We start from the raw sequence: 18,085 nt of genomic DNA on the forward strand, positions 1-18,085 counted from the left end.
CACAGGTTTGGGAATGAGCTTTCCTTTAATTTGCTAGAAGAAGCTACAGTGTCACAGCTCTTATTTGATGGAAACTTCATTTACTGAAAATCTAGGTAACGCGTACGCACAGTAGAGCCAGATGCGCACGGGCTTTGCGAAGATACTAAGGATGGAAAACTCCGTTCATGTCGTGCTATCGATCGTCTCTGATTCGAGCTAGCGCTAACTAACTGCTTATTCGCAGTTGCACAGTATGCACACAGTATGCACACAGTATGCACACTGATACACCAATATGCTAAGTATATGTGCCCGCTAACTATCTCGTAGAAGTTCTTGCTAAGATCAGGCCAGGATACTTCCTACATGGTAGGCCTATGTTGATAGCATTTTGCTGATGCTTTGGTTAGTCTAGAAACCCACCTTCCTGACCCTCTTAACTCAAAACTAAGATGATTAACAAAAGTCGAGACACAAGTGGACGATGCCGGCTCTCTGTGACCTCGTCATGTTGAATTTGGTACTTCGTGACCATCTATCAAATATGCCGGGCCTGAAGTGTGGAACAGTATCTCGCCGGCTATCCTACAGCCGTCGAGCATGTCCACATTCAAGTCGCAATACCAGCAATTTCTGCTGAGTGAATACTAGTCAGCCCTCACCATTTAGCGGACCACGACCTGACATATCGATCTCGCCTTCCGTCAGTTGCCACTTTCTATTAGCTTCTTTTACTATCATTCAGTGTGCACTGTGCATGCCTCCTCTTTACATCGCCTAGGCCGAGGTGGGTGTCTGATCTTAAGACTACTCCTAGTCGTTTCGGCATCTTCCTATCATTCATTGTATTGCAGTCTTGTGATGTTTTGAAGTGATGAAATTTTATGAATAAACTTGAACTTGATGCATTTGTAATTCTTATCAAAAACCTCAATAATGAACATGAACAATTGAACATCCTATAAATAAACTCGAAAAAGAAACTCGTTGTCTCGTCCGTTCACAGATGTGAATTAGCGTCATGAAATGCATTCGTTCATGAAACACAGTCAACTTGCAGTATAGGCCCATAATAGGGTTACCATATTTTGGCTAATCTCCCGAAAAATACACTTTTTTCTTTCACATCACAAGTTAAATTTCTTGCACACATAATTCGAAAATCTGATGACAGTGTCGTGAAGTCAATAACGTTTGAAGATGAAAGGAGAACGGAAAAAGGAAGACCCTCCGCAACGCTGATGAACAATGTCCTCAATCGGAACGACACCTACATCAGGACATTCTCAAAAGCAGCACTTTCACGGGAAATTTAATTTATAATTCAAATCTTTGATGCTCTCTTTGTTATGGATACTTCCATCACCTCGGTGATAGTGCTCTAAGTCTGAACGCAGACAGAGCTAGACCTATATATATATACATCATCAGGTTGTTGATACAAAAAAAGGTCAACTTTCTCGCTCATCTCGCCAGAAATACACTTTTTTCTTTCCCATCATCAGGTGGTTGACTAAAAAATAGGTCAACTTTCCGGATCAGCTCCCGAAATACCCGCCGAAGCGTTAGTTCGGTGCTCATTTACGGTATTTCAGTCGAATTTGGCCGTAAATTTGACCAAAATTTTCAAAAAAGGGACATTTGTACACTTTCAAAAAGTAAAAAAAAGAGGACAAAATCCTCTTAAAAGAGGACGTATGTTAACCCTAGCCTATAACAAGTAGACAAGTGATGTATGTCACAAGTAGTCCGATGTACCCATTTGGAATCAGCTATCAGGCGCCGTGTCATTAATGTATTCTACCCTTTTATGCACTGGTCACTGGTTGCATTGACATCTAAATAGCCGGTGCTGCCTTCATACAGCCCCCATCAAACTTACGTTTCCGACTCTGGCAGTGGAAAAGTTTGAGAAGTAGCCTACTGAGCTATAATAAACCTACTTGATATTGATTACCATTTTCTTTGGCATCGGTATTCCTTCATAATATTTCGTTAATCAATAAATATGCATTTCGCACTGTAGTGTGTCATTTTTAGTATCGATGATTATACGTAATGGAGAGCTAAAAGTTTGGGAAGCCCTGCTCTAACCTCTCCTCAAGGTATAACCGCCAGTTGAATTGTATTCATAAATCTATAGCATATGTTGTATAGTAGTAGGTCAACAATGCTTTAGTATTTGATGCTGAAACCGAACAAACTTTCTTTCTTTCGGCCTTTCTCTCTCTCTCTCTGTCAGGAGACAAAATAATTTCTATGGCTAAAAACAGATAAGAGTAAGTTTGCAACTCCCAGCTTTCTAGCGAAATAACTGCTGAACAAGATGGTATCGCGACCTATCCCATTCAGCAACATGATGTTGGACAATCCCTGAATAACATATGAATGCGAATGCGATTGTCTCGCATACGGAATATGTACAAATCCGTCAGCGTTGGTGGTCAAAATCTCATTTACCTCGCGATGTTATCTCCACAACGATAAAAATGGATTTACCGTGACATTAAAATTCAAATCATGCCAGCAGTGTCAGGTCAAAATCAAAACTAATGACGGCACAGTGCAGAGCAATCGTCGCTTAGAATTTTCGTGCACGTATGATAAAGCCAAAGATGCGGCAGCGGTCCTTCGGCAGTCCAGGCCTTTGTTTCGGTGTCGTAAGCCTCCATTTGATCAAGATAACCGTCGTGCTCCCAGTGGCCTCCCGTTACGAAGACCCTTTTCCCTATTGTCGTTATCCCGCCGTTAGAATGAAGATTCGCCATATCTTCTGCCCGGGACCATTCATTTGAATTGGGGTCGAATACGAAGACCTGGATCGGTAAATATACTTCAGATTAAAATGGGCGGTACTGTCCGGCGTGATCGCCACGTTTATGGGCAAGTCCATTCTCTTAAGAGAGGGGTTAGAGGTTAAGTTCTCTATTTGATAAGAATATATCATTTTAATTATTTTGGTAGAGCAATCTAATCGCATTGGTTCGTACCAGTATGTGAGTGATTTAGTCCTACATTCCAATCCATCCATATGCAGGCCACCAGTTCTACTTTCATAACTCAAGTGGTTTCATGACATAATACGTTCAGGATATGCCGCTTTGATCTTGACGAATGTAATTCGAATCGTATGGAAACTTGTTAGACCAATAGACGTAGACTGCGGTTATCACAGGCACTATTGCCCGGTATATTTGACGCCATAAAGCTTGCGATGTAACGCTGGAACGGTAATATCGTCACTGACTGCACCAGCGATATCTCTGGACTGCACGGAGTGCACGCACACTGTCTCTCTCATGTCAGCAGTCCTATACCTTTTGTGTATTATCTCCGATCAGATAAACGCTTCTTTCGTCTTCAGATGTGCAACAGAGCGGAGCAGAGAGCTGGCGCGGGATATTTGGTGATCGAAAATGCGTCCATTGCGCAACAGCGGGGTTGTAGCATTGCATGATCATTTTGGAACAGTTGACACCGCTTCCCATGAGGATGATCTTTCCGTTGCATTGAGTCGCCGTGAAATTGCGTACCAACCTGAAGAGCGGATATTTGCGTATTACTTGGGCTGCATACAGTGTTCACAATCCCACGATATCTAAATCTAGAGGTCAGTAACGAAGTGTCGCTTTTGGAGCAATAAAGTATAGATTATTTGTATAGGTCTACTTGGAGAACTTACTAGTGATATTCAAGTTTAGTTAAATATCAATCAACTCAAGCCGATATTTCTATGTTTGAATATTAAATTGCAAATCATTACAGAATAATCGCCTACGTTCGACCTACACACTTACAGCTTGAATTAAAAGGTCTCAATTACCCTGAGGTGGCCAAAGTAGTCAGCTTTCCTAGTCAAGCATAGCAGTATAGAAGTAACGCTGTTAATTTCTATGCAATTACATGTAGAAGTAGCGCTTTCCAAGATGTATTTAAACTACTTCAAGTGGAAGCAGAAAATAGAAAGTCTGGAGACTACGTAGGAAACCCTTAGGCCTAAGTAACCCCACATAAGTAAGTAGTTTCAAAAAGTAGATTTGGTCGAGGATTCAGATACATTTGGCAGTTTGTCGGAGAGAACCAGAGAAGAAAAATACACTTCCGTTGTGCAAAAGTATAAATTTTAGGCTTGACAAACTGCATTTTTTACAACCAAAGATCTCAAATCAGGTCACGTTCATAATGATTGAATAACGGAGGACGATATGAGGTTTATTTATATAGTCAATTATCTATTTATGCGGAGTATAAAGGTAATAAAGCTACTATTTACTTCCTACTAAGTGAAATATTTAGGGAGTAAATACAGTAATTTGGGATTTTTAGGGGTAAAGGTAGAGGCAATCTGGCAAAACTAATGTGATATTCGTAATCAGCAACCTTTAAAACCCCCGAAAAAAGTCCTAGATGTTCTGCTAAAAATATTTTTTTCATTTTGTGTGTCTGTGTAATCAATTTAAAACAAACCGGTTTGAAACATTTTTTCTAGCCAACACGTCGCGAATCGTTAATTGTGATGTCACAGTGGATTGATATTGACAATTGAAAATGTAGGGTATATGTGACTCCTTCGACGAAATGGGCTCCGAATACTGTCATAAACAGACCAAAAATATATTTTACCAGGGCTACACCGTTATGCAGCGGTGCCGTTATGCAACCTGCTAATAACCCTGCAAACAGTGAAATTTTCGATAATATATTCAGTTATCTTGACACAAGAGCTGCTTGACACCCGAACGCCATGACAATGTCACTGATAACAGTAGTGAAAACATATCCAAAAACTAATGTCTACTTGTCAGAACCCGATGCGTAAAAAGTAAGTAGTTTTGATCCGAAATACTGACAAGAATAGGTGGAAGTAGTCAAATACATATCCTTTCGAGCAAGTGAAGGGCAGGTATAGGCAAAACCTACCCGATTACCCCGAAAAAGTGGAAGTACTTCGTTACTGTCCCCTCCGCAATTACTACGTATACCTTGGAGCGCATTGCCGTATCATATTCCAAGATTTTGAATGCGACGAATACACCTCCATGTCAATCCTATCGTTGAACGCGCCGCCCACGACAAACAATTCCCCCTTGACCTGGCAGGAGCTGTGAAAGGAGCGAGGGTGCGTCATATCACTTAATCTGGTCCAGGAGTCCTTTTTCGTGTCGTATCTCCAGCACCTCTTCATGTTGAATCGCTTCATCTCGACATGATCGCAACCGCCTGTGAATTTAAGTTTTCGGTATTGCCTTGCGATAAACTGACGTTTCTGTGTTATTTTGGGTTCCCAGTTGTTAATCAAGGATAAAATGGTTCACTTCTAGGTCAGAAGACTAGATGAAGCTATTGTCATGACGTGCCCAGAGGTGGTCATGGTCAAAGTATATATAGTCATCGTTGGTAGTTAAGTAGACGTAGTCGTAACGTCGCAAATTTCTACTAATGTAAAAGTATCGATTCCCAAAACATGTCAAAATTACAACAAGTGGAGGTTGAAATCGAGGCTACGAAAGCTACTCAAGTAATAAGTTCCAAAAAGTCGGTTTAGCCGAGAGCTCGCATACATTTAGCAGTTAACCAGAGGTGCAAATGCAAACGTAGTGGATATTTCCAAAATTGGTGGATCCTCGCGACTACGCGGGGGAGATAGCGTAGTGGTGACTATAAGCGCCTACTAATTGGGCGGCTCCTGTTCGATTCCTCTCTCCCCGCCGTCACCGTAAGCGCCGTTCTCACGGCGACAACAAAGCCCGGAAAAAGACCCGACGAAAGAAAGCACTCACAAGGAATGGAAAGCACAAGAAAGGGTCGCGGCTTCAAAAGATCAACACTGAAAAGAACTGTGACATCGGGCACTGTAGGCCGAGGTGGATGTCAGTCTAAAACGCCGCAACTGCGCGTCGTTCGACATCCTGTTATCTGTTCATTACATCGCATTGTGTCTTACCACATCGTGTCTTATCGCATTGTGCATTGTGTGTGTCTTGTTCAGATGAAAATATAACTCAACGATTATTATTATTATTATTATTATTACTACCTCAAAATGATTTATAACGCTAAGGAGAGATCCTACAAAATAACTACAGTTACCGTGGTACAGAGGCTATTGTGACCAGTTGGAATGGCAATTTCACTCATGAAAGTGACACAAACATACAGGGTTGTAATGACTCGAGTCGAAATATTCTGGTGACTGGACTTGACTCGAGTCATTTTTTGAAATGTGTAAAATGATGCGACTCAACTCGAGTCAATTTGTGTACTGACTCGACTTGTACTCGAGTCATTGTGCGTGACTCGGATCAAGTCATGTGACTCGAGACTATAGGACGGTCCGCACAGACATTTCATTGTGACTTTGAATATTATGGTATTGTGGCGACACCATGCGGCACCACCACTGTGGTTATCGAAGCGTACAGTGCTTTCTCTTATTTTCATGTCAAGTATTGATATTTCGTCTATCAGTCCTGGTACTTGGAGAATATCGCCAAAAACTGTTAAGACTGAGGAAAATTACTATATTATGCATGCAAGCTATTCTATATCACTCGAGCAGAGTTGAAAAATGTAGATTGAACCGGATTGAACTTAAAACTGAACACACTGACTTGACACGGACTTGACACGGTGTGAATTGAAAATGACTCGACTTGGCTCCAGTCAAAACTATATAAGTGAGATTAACTTGTTACTCGGAAACTTGTGACTTGGTTACTAGGGATGGTGTGAACCTATGAAAGGTTCTGGTTCGTGTGAACGCGAACCTTTTTAAAAGGTTCCGTGTGAACGCGAACGTGAACCTCATGACGTCACCTAACGTCATATTGCTACTTCCAACCCTACATTTCAGTGAAGTGACAGCCTATATTAATGTACACGACACCTGCGACGACTCGGGCCACATAATGCCACAAGGCTGAAGTACATATTGACGATTTAAACGTCGCCAAATGTATAAACTGGGGCAATCAAATGATATAATAATCCCATGAAATCAATATCTTTTGTCGCTTTGCCAACAATTTCGACGGGGACTTGCAGGGGAATATTATAAGCTTACGCCTTAACGGTCCAGGCCAGACCGGACGATGTATTCGGCGTCTGAGTATTGCTACGTTGATATTGAGCAGAGTGTAAAACGGGTTTATATACTTGCTACCGATATTACCCCATTAACTATAGTTATACAGCAGTAGCCAGCACCCCAATCGCACGGATTTGGTTTTATGATATTGATTGAATAATCATCAGTCGCTGACTACCTACAGTCCTACACGTAGTGTATTTCACTCTTGATGTTGTGTGATTTCGGGTCAAGCTCACAGCAAAGAGTCACAAAATATTCATAAACGAAAAGCTGGATATTTCGAGCACACTTTTGTTACAAAGCAAGTAAAAGTTTTGAGATTGTCAAGGTGCATGCTCGTTTAGTGTTGATCATTTTTATGCTGTCAGCGCCATGCAACGAGTGGCCCTCAGTTGAAATGCAATAAACTTCAACCAAATATGTTATAATGAAGTGAAAATTGTAATATATAAAAAAGGTTCACAGTGCAGAACCTACCGAGGTTCGTTTGTGAACCTGAACCTCTAAATTGCTGAGGTTCACACACAGAACGCGAACGTGAACCTCGCGTTCACACCATCCCTATTGGTTACAACCCTGCAAACATACCCGAAACCAAAAAATACTTCGTACTCGTATACCTTATTAAATTACCAATAACCTGCTAGTCATATGGAGCCACGCCTCCTCATGGATGTCGTCGAGTTAACTGCATGGGTAGTGCAGGTGGCAAAACCTTACTTGAGTACTTCAAAGAGTAGATGTAATCCGTTACTGATCACCTCTATGCGTGCACAAACCTGAAACTATAACATCATGGTAGAATTTGGAAACGGAAAACCCTCGCAGTCGCCTTTCCGGCCAATTAGATTTAGTTTTCCACCGGTTGGTCTTTGAAGAGTAGCACATTACGTTAGGCTGACTGAAGTCACCGCGTTCTGCCTCCCCAAGAGTCAATCCGCCAATAAGAAGCAACATTTCTTCGCAGCAGCTGCGCCTGCCGCCTCCGAGCGCACGATCTTTATCGCGCACCACAACATCAAAAGATCTGAAATACGTGAACTATATGTTTGTGCTGTATGGTGCTATTTAAAACGCCGAAATTGTCAGTGTCATGTCACATATAAATATACAATATCCAGATGCACGACAGAAATGAATACGCGCGCCATGAGTGATGAGTTGATGCTGAGAATAGATATGTTTAGGGCAGTGGTTCTTAACCTTGACTAACCTTGGGCACACGGGAACCCCACATTTTCGCTGAATTATAAAATACAAATCTACACAATACACATCTAACTAACCGAGTTTAGCATTGGAATGGACTTAGATTGGACCCGGACTATAGCATATTTTCTTTGGGTCTGGATCGGACACCTACCTACGTATGCCATCTTGCTCCTCGGAAGTCGACGAAGTAGTTGGACTTTCTAAAGCTCTTTTAACATGTCTGATGATCAGTTTTTTCGTCGCCACATTTGAGGTGACCAATGGGTAGTCAAAGAGCGTTTGCAGAACGAATTTCGCAGACAATTTAGACCAGTCCACCGTTCGACTAAGCGGCTCCATCTCCTTCAGTCTCGATGATTTATCAATGCTTATCCATTTCAGAATAGACATGAGTTTCTGCTCCTGCAAAATATACGAATTAGTATCATCAGGAATGATTTCGATGGATTGACAAGACTCATCCGCTATACAAGATGTAGCGTAAATAGGGTGATTCCAGCAAGAGCAGACATACAGTTTTGACGGAGATGTAGATCATTTCTACAAGGATGACCACGTAAGCCTACATAGTAGGGATGGTGTGAACGTGAGGTTCACGTTCGCGTTCTGTGTGTGAACCTCCGAAATTTAGAGGTTCACGTTCACAAACGAACCTTGGTAGGTTCTGCACTGTGAACCTTTTTCATATAATACAATTTTCACTGCATTATAACATCTTTGTTTGAAATTTATTATCACATTTCAACTGCGGGCCACTCTATGTATGGTGCTGGCAGCATAAAATATCAACACTAAACGAGCATGCACCCTGACGATCTCAAAAATTTTACTTGATTTGTTACTAAAGTTTGCTCGAAATATCCAACTTTCCGTTTGTGAATATTTAGTGACTCTCTGATGTGAGCTTGTCCTGCAATCACACAACAGGAGGAGCGAAATACACTATGTAGGTATAGTCAGCGAATGATGCTTATTCAACCAAACAATGAAATTGATATCGTTGTCTGATGTAAACAATCTAGCAGGCGTACGGGGTCAATCTTGATTTCATATGTTTGTTGTATCAGAAAAAAACGAAATCCGTGCGATTGGGGTGTCGGCTACTGCTGTGGCAATATCGCCTCGGTAGCAAGTATAGAAACCCAGTCCGGTCAGGCCTATAGACCGTTAAAGCGTACGCTTATATTCCCTTGCAAGTCCTCGTCGAAATTGTTGTTAAAGCGACGGAAATATTGATTTTATTGGATTATGATATCATTTGAATGCCCCAGTTGATACAATCAGCGACATTTAAAACGTCAATATGTACTTCAGCAATGTGGTATTATGTGGCGCTAGTCGTCGCTAGGTATCGTGTGCATTATTATAGGCTATCACTTCACTGAAATGTAGGGTTGAAATTAGCGATATGACGTCACGTGACGTCATGAGGTTCACGTTCGCGTTCACACAGAACCTTTCAAAAAGGTTCGCGTTCACAAGAACCTGAACCTTTCAGAGGTTCAGGCCATCCCTACTATATAGTATCCTTAGTATGGTATGTTTTATACACGAGTCAAACAATGATAAGATTTCATCAATATGCTACCAACTACCGCTACCTCATAAACCAAGCTATGCGATAGCATATTCTGCTAATAAGTAATATACGGCAGTCGTTGGCAATTAGTCGGAGAGGGGCCCGTATATTTTACACCGGCTGTATTCCATTCCATATACCATCGCTATGATGGCACAACAGCTAATTATCTGAGTTTTGGAAATGCGCGATTGAAACCAAGTGACAGATAGTATCCCAATCCATCGCGAGCGCAACAAAGAATATATTTACTTCTCCGTGCGCTCGCGCAAGTTCATCTTGCAAGATAACTTCAACGTCTTGTCTTGTCATATCTTTAACCACGGTCGCCACATCAAACACATTCCCCAGCCTTTCATACGTGAAATGTTTGGCTGCTTCGGCTAGTTCCGGAATAGCTAGTCCTCTTCCGAAGTGGTAAATGTCCAACGAATTGGTCTCGTCGATTTGGTGTCGTAGATAATTCACACATATGTCAATGACCTATTATGATAAAAAGACAAATAGTATTCTCGGACAACTCATTGATCTATTAGTTGTCAGGAAGAGTCCATGGCAACTGCAGGCTATAGAGACTGCAACAAAATTTTATTTCATTCGAAGCGGTGTCGCGTTACCCCGATACCACAGAGATTGATGAAGTATGATGGTGCCTTTCGTTAATACGGTGTGGCTTCCCGAGGAAATTGACTGCTGCCAAATGTAGGTTCGTTATCTGTAGTAGGACACTCCAATTGAATTCTCGCTACCAGTGGCACCGAGCAGCTATGTACCTAGCAGCTATGCAGCTATGCGGCTATAGCAGACGAGCTAGCCAACGCTTCAGTTTTAGTCAATGTAGTGCAGAAAATTTGAAAGGAAGTTTTCACCAAACAACTAATCGCTGCTAAGTGAAAAGCCCTTCATCGGAATACACATTACACAATCACTAATCTCGAAGTTGTCTATGGAATTAGGAATTGCAAGTTAGCCATCAGTATAGTAGGCCCTGATGGCCTATATACAATACGCTGGCAATTGCAAATAAATAATATAAATGATTGCCTCAAACATTAATGTGAATATATGGCGCATCTGTAACTCTTACGATACTATTTACGACACGTGAAAAAGCTGTAGGGTTACCTTTTGAAACTGCAACCGAATCGCCACTTTCAGCAGCGTCTCAACCGAAGTCTGGGTCACCTCTAGCCTCCCAGAATAAATAAAATCCAAAATAGCTTTCAAAGACGCCGAATCCGTATCGTTGATAACGGCTTGGTTCTGGCTTCCTTCCCTGAAAGTCCCGCCGATCATACCGCGAAAGTACTGGCTGTGAAGGCATAGCACCGAGCGATGACAATAGAATTTCGTATCATCCACAATTATTGCGAAGTCGCAGAATTGCGGCGATTCAATCCTATAACGATTGAGCCCATGTAGTGTTTCAGCAGCATGTTCAGGAACATTCGAGTAAGCGAGAATATCCATGATTCATCCAGAGAGCGCCCTGTCAAAACGTCAGATGAAAAACTTACCAGTACCACATGCTGATTTACAATTAGATATGACCTCTGACAAATAAAATGAAAGGTACGTACGTAGTAACCAACGACAGTTTAGGTGATAATTGAACTGTATGGAGTCTTGACACCATGCAATACAGGCATGCCGATAAACAACTTGCTCATGAATCTGACCAATCGCCTTCCCTAGTTTACTCTGCGCGCTTCCCTGATCGACATTGAGCTTTGAATTGAACGATAATGTTTATCTCTCATGCCAACTGCAGATGATGAAACGCAGGCTGAATTATGTGCATACCAAAGAAGATATAATGAAGCGCAGCTCGGCATCCCGTTGGGGATTCGGCTATAACGTGGTTTCAGAAGTGAAATATACGATGCGATGTCACTGAATCCAAGCTTATCTGAACTGAATTATTTGAAAATAGTGTCTATTATTTATCTGGAACAAACAATTCCCTGCAGTATGTATGTAGGACTATTCACGATTCTATTACGGGGCGCAGTGTTGATTGTTACGTGAAAAATATTATTCACGCGCTCTATACCAACCCGCTAACTCTTGAAAAAAGATCATGCAATTTTTAAAAACGTCTTTCAACTGTTTAGTACTCTTGCTTCAGTGTGCAGCAGTCAACACTTGGACTAAAATCAACCATGCGTCGTTATTAGGGCTGGGCAAAATCGAGTACCTGAGTGATTCGATTCTGAATCACGCAATATGCTTCGAGTCGAGTCGAGTAATCGAGTATCACTCATTATGACGTCATAACAGAGTGCAATACGTTAATGTTCAAATATGTACCGTATATGCCACAACAAAGAATATAGTGCCTGTTATCCATCCCATAAAAGATACTTTGGTATTTTTTCGACCATACCGATTTCATTCCACTTGGTGACAATGTTGAGGGATCATCATGACTTCGGAAATGTGCCACGTCCAGTACCCTTCGTAGCTTGTACGATGTGTTTCGTATGCTGCGATACCGCCAAGCAAGGTTTCAAGGCTTCAACGGTGAAAATTAGTATCGAAACTATAATTCTCGTTGATAAATTAACTTTCGGGGGTGAGAAGCGTATAATTTCAGTACTCGAAAAAATCGTATTTTACTACTCGACTCGAATCATTGAAATTAATACTCGATTCAGATTCGAGTACTCGAATCATTGTGCCCAGCCCTAGTCGTTATATGCTGTTCAATCCCATTTAATATAGTTAGTATAACTACAATCGGGGCCTACGATACAATACTAAAACCGTCTATTGGTTTTAAGTGTAGCCAAGGAAGAGTATCATATAGTATGCAGGTATATGGAATTGAAAATCCACCACGGTGGCATGGAGACTTATTTCCATGACCACGAAGATACCACAAAAACAGAGTTTCTACTATACTTCACTGCTGTATTATGCGTTATGCATACGAAGTCTTTTAGACAATTAGAAGCCATGGCCGCTTCATTCACTTTTATTATATATTATTCAATTCAAAATGTTTGTGTTACGATGTTGGATAGGTTGGGATAATATGATCTTGCGTTGCTATGGAAAGTCATTTAATTTAGGACACCCGATACATACCATGTGATAGAAAATGTATTGACATGATAACGGCTGCATCATCATCATTGGTTTATAAGCAATTTTTATCAGTTCAATACACCACAAAATGCGATACAGTAAAAAGATAGGAAGGTGTCGAAGCGACTTGGAGTAGTCTATAGAAGCATTACCAAGTATGTAGCAAACGTAGATATCTTCCCTTCGAGACTTTTCCGAAATATCGAAACTTAAATAGCCTATATAGATCAGGGGTGGCTAACCTTTTTGACATTCACGACCGCATTCCGACTACTCATGTAGCCCACGGCCGCATTCCAGAACATGGTCGTAATGAACTAGCTGGACGCCAAACACCTATGCTAAAGTGTCTATGTTCATTTCTGGTGAACTCTGAACTAATCGATTAATGATATAGGCTTACGATACACACCGAAATCGGGATTGGTCACTGGTCAACGGGATTCTACACAGTCGCGACAAGCGTGAAATTTCTTTTCAGATTCACTTGTAAATTTCGTCATTGATATTCGTAGTTTTACATATTACTATCAAGCATTTATCCTTTCTCAGCCCACGTGATCAGAATCGCCGGTAAAGTTGATGTAGGGGGTGTTTTCGAAAATTTAGATACAAATGTTAAAAAGTTATAAATGATGATGCATCTTCTGGAGGGCCAAATGTTATTAGTCACTTTGTTGCATGCTGTTCACATCTTGACCTCCCATCAGGATTGTCGGTATAGTGAGGAGCACACGATTCCGAGTTGGTATTTCTATTTGAGGCGAATCATTTTCCTCTTCTGTTCGCATCTGTACTGTGGGGCTCTGATTGCAAAGAGCGCTACTATGAAAATCGAAAAATGAAGTCACATTAAAGCGCGCGCAGCGCGAAGAAAATTTCAAGATTAATTGAAGTCTTTCGAGAAATCGGGAGTCAATTCGTAAATTCAAAATGCATGTTGACGGCCGCCAATACATACTAATTGAATTACGTGTCCACAGCCGCACAAATTTTTTTCTACGGCCGCAGGTTGGCCACCCCTGCTATAGATCTTCAATGAGTTTCAGTTTGTTAGTTATGATGAATTGTTATACGATGTGACTATCTAATCGTACTGATTTCGAAAACACAGTAGTATATAATTTTCCAGACGAGGACATGAGATTCCTCTACGAAATCATCTTCGAATTGACAATCGGCAATGTTGCAGAAAATCACAGCGTAGTGAAAATTGCGCTACGACGTCATATCCCCATTGTGTTGCAATAATCCCATCAGATTGTTGTCTGAATTAGGGCACCGTCATACATGGACCGATGGACACGGGTTTACATGGTAGGCGAAAGTTCTGTTTGTTTATTATAACGTCATGCGTTTAGTTTCGCCTGACTTCGCTTCGCATCGCTATGCTCCAAAAACGCTCTTTTTTGGAGCGGAGCGGAGCGCATATTTGCTGCCGCAACTCGACCACTGTGATTCTATCGGGTGAGTCATAGAAATATATTCGGGTGTCATTACATTCTGTGCTTTGGATATTCAATTCGATTCAATTTATTGCTAATAATTTCATCATTTCAATACACCAAAAGACTGCGATACAATGAAAGTAAGGAAGGTATCGAAACGACTTGGAGTATAGCCTCGTCTTCGACATCAGACACCCACCTGGCCTAGGAGTTATAAGAAAGGAGGCATGCACACTGAATGAAAAGTAAAGGAAGACAATATAAAAGGACTGGTGATAAAAAAAAAGTAGCATGTGTCGGAAGGCGAGATCGATATGTCAGGTCGTGGTCCGGTAAAATAGAGGGCCAACTAGTACTGATTCAGAAGAATTTGTTGTATTTTTGACTTGAATGTGGACATGCTCGATGACTGTCGGATAGTGTCGGTTTATTAAAGAATGGCTTGTCAGACTATTTCTTGGAAATATATTCCACGTTAAATACATATAAACGACTGTTTTGGGGTGTAATTACAGGTATTATGTTGAAAGAACAATTTAACGAAGACGAATATATACCTACAACAGAACAATTTGACTCAGAACTCGTCAGAAATGTATCGATGATAACGCTCAACAGACCATCTCATGAATTGAAATTGAAAATCTTTCGGCACCCAGAGAGAAAGAGAGAGAGAGAGAGTCTTTATTTTCATCCAACCAAAATACATAACTACCAGACGGCGATAATGGTGATACAGAAAATATGCATGCACATAATTCAGTATCAGATAGGAATGATCGATACGACCTTGAAGGTCAACTATAGTCTGATCGCACCGGCATCAAACAGGTACAGTTGTCTCTATACAGTCTGGCTGTAAAAAATGTTAGTTAAAAAAGGAAAAGATAAAAGAACAATTAAACGATGGTAGCAAATCAATCAATGAAGCAATGTCTGGACGAGGTAGGACAACAGTGTTAAAATATGACGAAAAGAGGTGATTAAGTAGGTCTTTTTTGAATTTATTATAAGGCAATTCACGGATATGTGGTCTTAATGCATTCCAGATGATAGGTCCTGAGTAGTCAATAGATCTCTTAGTTAGGTTGCTATTGGGTGGGGTAAGTAGATATATCCCTTTGACGAGGATCTCGTGTAATGGGAGTGGACATTTTTAGCAGGCGTGAAAAAGCCATCAAACACAGGAGGCAAACTATTGGAAAAATATTTGAGCAGAACTTTTGATACTTCGAAGCGATTCTATGCAGCCACAATTCTTCGCATTGTTCAATATTCATGTTGTATTACGAAGTGCTACCAACTCCGCCGTAGGATTTGGGCGCCGGAGTATATTCGAGGTTATATAGCACGATATGTATACATTTTACGAGGGTTCATTTTGAAAGTTTACTTCCGAGAGTGCTATAATTACGAAGGTGGGAGTACTTTCCAAGCCACAGATAAGATTGTGAAGCTCCGCAAAATATGTGCCTTTATTCCATTCAAGTCCTCCCAAATTGGTAGGCCTATGTATGAAGGGGATTTGTTTCTCTATAGTGAATTTTCAAAGAAGTGAAGATGACTCTTCAATCGATATTGTGATGTGTTGTCCGACCAGCGGAAATGTACAGATGTTGCTAGCCATGTTGTTATTGAGCGCAATGATATTAAAAGGTAACTATTCGGCCATTCATGGCATGGCACATATCCATCTCATGGGAACTACTTCATGCGTTCGGCTTTGTGTTCCAAAACTACGCATCATTGGAGAGAATCCTATTATATTCCTGTTCAAGGAAAGTGCTATGCGGGCGACAGAAACAGCATCGATCGAATGTATCAATGTAACTTATATAACACAAACCTTCTGATGCTAATGTGAGGTAGACGTCAGTTCCAAGTTGCTAGTTAGTGTCCAAAGATTGGGTTCAGTACGCAGCAGCCGGCCACTTGGACTAAAATCTACCATGCGTCGTTATATGTTGTTCAGTGTTCACTTCAGCCACATGATATGTGCATGTGCATCGTAGATAGGTCATAACTACAGTATTGTCTTACTCGTTTTAAGTGTAGTCAAAGAAGAATATCCTATAGTATAGTATGCAGGTATATGGAACAGAAAATTCGCCACTATGGAAAGTTGGAAACATATTTCCACGACCACGAAGATACCACAAAAGCTGAGCTTCTACTATAGGACTAAACTTCATCGTTGAATTCTGTGTTATGCATAGAAAGCCTTTTAGACAATATTTAGAAGCCATGGTCGTTTCAATTATGAGAAACTCTATATGTATCGGTACTAGCCCATCCTCAAGATTACCCAACCACGACCTGACCTATCGATCTTGCCTTCCATGACATGCCACCCCATTTTTTGTCGCTTGCTTTTTTCTATACTATCTTCCTTTACTTTTCATTCAGTGTGCAGTGTGCATGCCTCCTTTTTACATCGCCTAGGGCCTAGGCCAAGGTGGGTTTTTGATTCCATAGACTACTCCAAGTCGCTTCGACACCTTCCTATCTTTTCATTGTATCGCATTTTGTGGTGTATTGAACTGATAAAAATTGCTAACAAACCAATGACTATGATGATGACGATGGCAATGTTTACGCAACAATGTTAGAAGGGTGGAGATAATATGATAAGGCGTTGCGATGGAAACTAATTTAATTTAGGACTCAAGTTATCAAAACCCGATCCATACCACGTGGTAGAAAATGTATTCATCTATGGTAGCAAGTGTAGCAAAACGACTACACGACGGAACAAAACAACCTAATGGCAAATCTGTAAGTTATACAAAAACTCCTTTGTTTACATAAAATTGGCTTGGTCAACTGAACAATTGTTGACTCTGGCACTTTTAAATGAATCAAGGATCTGCCTCGCGCAATTTTGTGCGCCAGCATTTAAGTGAAAAGTGGAAACCTTTCCTGCGCACATAATTATAACGATAACATGTTCACTGGAGCCCAGGTTAAAGAACCACTGATTTACATTATGTGTTGTACCATTTCAAAGTTTGTTGTTGTCATCGCTACAATGCGAATTTCATGGTGCTATTTTGATTGTTATGCGTCACACTCACGGGTTTTGCTTTTGAATCTGTTTATATCCGTTTCTATGCCAATACCGAGAAAACTATTACCGAGAATGGACACGACCGAGAATGCCATTACCGAGAATGGACATTAGCGAGAATATTTTCATTTCAAATTGTTGAAAAGGAAACAATGTGACTCTTTTATAGAGATTATACAATACTGCAATCTCGATACTCCATCATCACCCTATCGGTCTGGTTCGCCACGGCAGAAAATAGTTAAACATTTGACTGTAAATGGGTTAGATTAACTCATGTATGTTCAGTTGTTCAGCGGCATGCACCATGCCTTAGATGCGCGCATCATGTACTGTACGTAAGCATGAATCGTGTGTAGGCCCTAAGCCTATCTAGCCTATATCACGACGCCGTGGTATTAGGTATTCCCAGGTTTAAATTTCTCTGCATCGTCCGTCTTAGTACGTTAGGTTTTCGACATTGTCCATACTCTATGCCAGGGGCGGGCAACATACGGCCCGCGGGCCAGATCCGGTCCGCGAAGGGATTTTGTCCGACCCGCGGACAGTTTTCTGTCTTACATGATAATGTGGCCCGCGGCCCCAGTCTTCCAAGATTCCCCACTACTTGCTTAGAT

The 18,085-nt window shown here is 41.1% G+C and overlaps 2 protein-coding genes and 1 long non-coding RNA gene across 3 annotated transcripts in view; all 3 read right to left on the minus strand.

Moving 5' to 3' along the window:
* LOC145444885 (uncharacterized) overlaps positions 1–18,085 on the minus strand; it is a 208,776-nt gene that overhangs the window by 115,538 nt on the left and 75,153 nt on the right. The gene's annotated exons all lie outside the window — the stretch shown is intronic.
* Positions 1–18,085, minus strand: part of LOC145444872 (serine/threonine-protein kinase Nek8-like) — a 123,864-nt gene that overhangs the window by 26,908 nt on the left and 78,871 nt on the right. The window lies entirely within an intron of this gene.
* LOC145444876 (kelch-like protein 30) lies at positions 2,473–11,662 on the minus strand. The gene is made up of 7 exons (XM_080322920.1): positions 10,989–11,662; positions 10,116–10,346; positions 8,436–8,686; positions 7,852–8,099; positions 4,965–5,202; positions 3,300–3,519; positions 2,473–2,798 (listed from the first exon to the last, which is right to left on the minus strand). The coding sequence occupies exons 1-7, from the start codon at positions 11,331–11,333 to the stop codon at positions 2,532–2,534; spliced, it is 1,800 nt and encodes a 599-aa protein (XP_080179046.1). The 5' UTR covers positions 11,334–11,662; the 3' UTR covers positions 2,473–2,531.

The sequence above is a fragment of the Botryllus schlosseri genome, chromosome 8 (assembly GCF_051294905.1).
Source record: "Botryllus schlosseri isolate E-star chromosome 8, Bs_hap1, whole genome shotgun sequence".
Classification (NCBI taxonomy): domain Eukaryota; kingdom Metazoa; phylum Chordata; class Ascidiacea; order Stolidobranchia; family Styelidae; genus Botryllus; species Botryllus schlosseri.

Coding starts and splice junctions, on each gene's coding strand:
- LOC145444876 (XM_080322920.1), bottom strand. CDS start 11,333: ATGGATATTCTCGCTTACTCGAATGTTCCTGAACATGCTGCTGAAACA. Junction 10,347..10,988: donor TTCGGTTGCAGTTTCAAAAG/GTAACCCTACAG, acceptor TTATCATAATAG/GTCATTGACATATGTGTGAA. Junction 5,203..7,851: donor CCATGATGTTATAGTTTCAG/GTTTGTGCACGC, acceptor TTAAATTCACAG/GCGGTTGCGATCATGTCGAG.